General features: G+C 43.9%; 1 protein-coding gene across 1 annotated transcript in view; it reads right to left on the bottom strand.

Annotated features, from left to right (window-relative positions):
* Window positions 1-4,658, bottom strand: part of LOC111142854 (NBPF member 26) — a 141,492-nt gene that overhangs the window by 33,167 nt on the left and 103,667 nt on the right. Inside the window, 3 exon segments of the mRNA XM_022496209.1 lie at window positions 3,042-3,241; window positions 4,122-4,144; window positions 4,147-4,556. Coding sequence (XP_022351917.1) covers window positions 3,042-3,241; window positions 4,122-4,144; window positions 4,147-4,556 — 633 coding nt within the window.

The following is a 4,658-nucleotide window of genomic DNA, read 5'->3' as shown; positions in this document are numbered from 1 at the left end:
ATTGCACTACTGGGTATTTACCCCAAAGATACAGATGTAGTGAAAAGAAGGGCCATCTGTACCCCAATGTTCATAGCAGCAATGGCCACGGATGCCAAACTGTGGAAAGAACCAGCATGTCCTTCAACAGATGAATGGATAAGGAAGATGTGCTCAGTATACACTATGGAGTATTATGCCTCCATCAGAAAGGAAAAATGCCTAACTTTTGTATCAACATGGACGGGACTGGAAGAGATTATGCTGAGTGAAATAAGTCAAGCAGAGAGAGTCAATTATCATATGGTTTCACTTATTTGTGGAGCATAACAAATAGCATGGAAGACATGGGGAGATGAAGGGGAGAAGGGAGTTGGGGGAAATTGGAGGGGAAGACAAACCATGAGAGACTATGGACTCTGAAAAACAATCTGAGGGTTTTGAAGGGGCGGGCAATGCGCAGTTGGGTGAGCCTGGTGGTAGGTATTATGGAGGGCATGTGCTGCCTGGAACACTGGGTGTGGTACATAAACAATGAATTCTGGTACACTGAAAAGAAATTTAAAAAAATAAATAAATAAATAAAAATTAATAAAAATTAAAAAGAGATTGCTACTAGCCACACATGACTACTTCATATTAATTTAATTAAAAGTGGGCAGTGTCATAGGGAAGCTCTACTTTTAATTCCTTAAGGAATCTCCACACTGTTCACCAAAGTGGCTGCACCAACTTGCATTCCCACCAACAGTGGGAAAGAGGGTTCCCCTTTCTCCACATCCTCTCCAACACACATTGTTTCCTGTCTTGCTAATTTTGGCCATTCTAACTAGTGTAAGGTGATATCTCAATGTGGTTTTAATTTGAATCTCCCTGATGGCTAGTGATGATGAACATTTTTTCATGTGTCTCTTAGCCATTTGTATGTCTTCATTGGAGAAGTGTCTGTTCATATTTTCTGCCCATTTTTTGATATGATTATCTGTTTTGTGTGTGTTGAGTTTGAGGAGATTCCTTAAGAAATTAAAAATAGAGCTTCCCTATGACCCTGCAATTGCACTACTGGGTATTTACCCCAAAGATACAGATGTAGTGAAAAGAAGGGCCATCTGTACCCCAATGTTCATAGCAGCAATGGCCACGGATGCCAAACTGTGGAAAGAACCAGCATGTCCTTCAACAGATGAATGGATAAGGAAGATGTGCTCAGTATACACTATGGAGTATTATGCCTCCATCAGAAAGGAAAAATGCCTAACTTTTGTATCAACATGGACGGGACTGGAAGAGATTATGCTGAGTGAAATAAGTCAAGCAGAGAGAGTCAATTATCATATGGTTTCACTTATTTGTGGAGCATAACAAATAGCATGGAAGACATGGGGAGATGAAGGGGAGAAGGGAGTTGGGGGAAATTGGAGGGGAAGACAAACCATGAGAGACTATGGACTCTGAAAAACAATCTGAGGGTTTTGAAGGGGCGGGCAATGCGCAGTTGGGTGAGCCTGGTGGTAGGTATTATGGAGGGCATGTGCTGCCTGGAACACTGGGTGTGGTACATAAACAATGAATTCTGGTACACTGAAAAGAAATTTAAAAAAATAAATAAATAAATAAAAATTAATAAAAATTAAAAAGAGATTGCTACTAGCCACACATGACTACTTCATATTAATTTAATTAAAAGTGGGCAGTGTCATAGGGAAGCTCTACTTTTAATTCCTTAAGGAATCTCCACACTGTTCACCAAAGTGGCTGCACCAACTTGCATTCCCACCAACAGTGGGAAAGAGGGTTCCCCTTTCTCCACATCCTCTCCAACACACATTGTTTCCTGTCTTGCTAATTTTGGCCATTCTAACTAGTGTAAGGTGATATCTCAATGTGGTTTTAATTTGAATCTCCCTGATGGCTAGTGATGATGAACATTTTTTCATGTGTCTCTTAGCCATTTGTATGTCTTCATTGGAGAAGTGTCTGTTCATATTTTCTGCCCATTTTTTGATATGATTATCTGTTTTGTGTGTGTTGAGTTTGAGGAGATTCCTTAAGAAATTAAAAATAGAGCTTCCCTATGACCCTGCAATTGCACTACTGGGTATTTACCCCAAAGGTACAGATGTAGTGAAAAGAAGGGCCATCTGTACCCCAATGTTTATAGCAGCAATGGCCACGGTTGCCAAACTGTGGAAAGAACCAAGATGCCCTTCAACAGACGAATGGATAAGGAAGATGTGGTCCATATACACTATGGAGTATTATGCCTCCATCAGAAAGGATGAATACCCAACTTTTGTAGCAACATGGACGGGACTGGAAGAAATTATGCTTAATGAAATAAGTCAAGCAGAGAGAGTCAATTATCATATGGTTTCACTTATTTGTGGAGCATAACAATTAACATGGAGGACATGGGGAGATGGAGAGGAGAAGTAAGCTGAGGGAAATTGGAAGGGGAGGTGAACCATGAGAGACTATGGACCCTAAAAATCAACCTGAGGGTTTTTAAGGGGTTGGGGGTGGGAGGTTGGGGGAACCAGGTGGTGGGTATTGGGGAGGGCACGGATTGCATGGAGCACTGGGTGTGGTGCAAAAACAATGAATACTGTTACACTGAAAACAAATTAAAAAAATTAATTAAAAGTAAACAAAATTCCAAAGCTGAACTAGACACATCTCATGTGCTCCATAAGCATTTCAATCACTGTAGGAAGTTCTAGGAGAAAGCATGGATTCTAAACCAATGGTGATGGTATATTTTTGAAGAATGTGATTTGGTACCAAGAGGAGGAGAGAAACTATCAGTATATGTTGAGAGATGTAAAGCACTTTGCTGACTATAGCAGAAATCAGCAAAACTAGATGTTAGCCCATTTCTTTCCTATATGCTCACTGCAAACTTGCTTTTTTATTCTTCTCTGCCAGGTGCGAAAACTGAAGTTAAATAACCATTTCCACAATTCTAGGACCCTGGTCGAGATTAAATTTGTTTTGAGGCTGGGGAAGAAAAGGGAAGTCTACAAGAAGCATGTAGACAGATGTCTTAGTGATGGTGAACCTAAGACTTACTAAGCATGACTCTGTATTTCTCCAGCTGGTTGGCCTGGGCAAAGACCGTGGCTTCTGATATCAGCAACTTCTCCTGGAGGTCCTGGTAGCACTGTCTGCACTGGGCCAGCTGGGAACACAGGTGCTTGGTGGATCCAGGAAAGCTAAATTCTGATGGAATCCAAGGGTCTTGGGCCTGGGGCCGGTTATCCACCTGTGAAAAGAGCCAGCATAGGGACCAGGCAGTAACAGTCCTGGGCAGTCCCGGCCCCATCCCTTTCTGACCCCCTGTGGACTATATTCATGGGTTTGTGGACTATATTCATGTTCCAGCATTCCTCAAGCCCTTTGGTAGTGGCTTGCTTTCCAGCTCCAAGCTCCTGCAGAGCTAGGATAATGTTTTATTCATCTCTGTATTTTCAGCACACAGTACAGTGCCACTAGAGTCCATTGAGGGGCTCTCAGTAAAGATTGGTTCAGCGGTTAAAGAGAAGAGAGGTAGAAACCTCTCCTCATCTATCCTCATGCTCCTGTCGCAGCCTTGTCCTCCACTCCCCCACCTCGAATCCTCTCTAGTCTCCATTTACTCAATAGTCAGCAAAGCCCCTCCCCTTAGGAGGATCCCAACAGCCCAATCTTGTGGCCCATGAATAGACACCTAGGATGGGCTGTGATGAAAATGGCAGTGATACAGAGATGTCATTACACACCACTTGTCGGGGCTTCCTTAAGTCGGAAGCATCCCTATATGGCATCCTATTGAAATGACCTGTTTTATGCCATCTTTCCCCACCACACTGCAGACTTACGGGCAGAGACCAGGTCTTTCTGCCTGCTGCCCAATGCCTAGCGTGCCATCTGGAAAATGAAACACTATTTATGAAAAATTAATTACCCAAGTAATGTCTGTGAGACAATGTTATAAAAGCTTTTCCAAAGGCTGAATGTGTGAGGAATATTATTACCGCTGCTTGTGGGGCAAAGAAGCCCTTCGCTCAGTCCTTCTGACCCATAGAGCAGAACTGTTTTAGGTAAAAACTGTTACCTCCAGGCCTTCTCCACAGGTCTCTATTTCCATCTAAACCCACACTTACTTGGCAGCCATCCACGGCGAGGCAGCCCCAAGGTCAAGACTCTGGTGTCTGGGGCAGGGCCTTATGGTCACGTGCTCCTCCTCCTGGCATTGGGGCTTCTCAGGAGAACAGACCAGCTCGGTGTTCATTCTGTCGATCTCCTGGGCCAGGCATGCAAGGAGCTCTGGGCTAAGATTACTATTCCCGTCCTTGCTGCTAGGCATGAGCTGTTCTTTGAGGAGGCTGATGATGTTGTGGGCATTCTTCAGTTTTCCCTGGAGCTTTCTGAATTCAGCCTGAAGGCTATTCTCATTCAGACCCCCTCTGGCTACCACAGTTTCCATTGCCACCTCGCCCTTCTCCTTGTCTTCCTCAATCTCCCATCCATCAGATATTGCTTCTCCCATCTGCTCTTTCAGCTCTGCATTCTCAAGGCAAAGGCTCAGCATGGTGTTCCTGCAGGAAACACACACACTATGAGGGGGTGGCTCCTCTCTAGCCTCAGTTCCCATAGCCCCCATCTCAGCCCAGCAGAGACTCAGAGACACCCCAAAGCAG

Source organism: Enhydra lutris, unplaced genomic scaffold (assembly GCF_002288905.1).
Source record: "Enhydra lutris kenyoni isolate GAN:26980312 unplaced genomic scaffold, ASM228890v2 scaffoldscaffold9, whole genome shotgun sequence".
Classification (NCBI taxonomy): Eukaryota; Metazoa; Chordata; class Mammalia; order Carnivora; family Mustelidae; genus Enhydra; species Enhydra lutris.
This window is presented reverse-complemented; position numbering and strand designations above follow the sequence as displayed.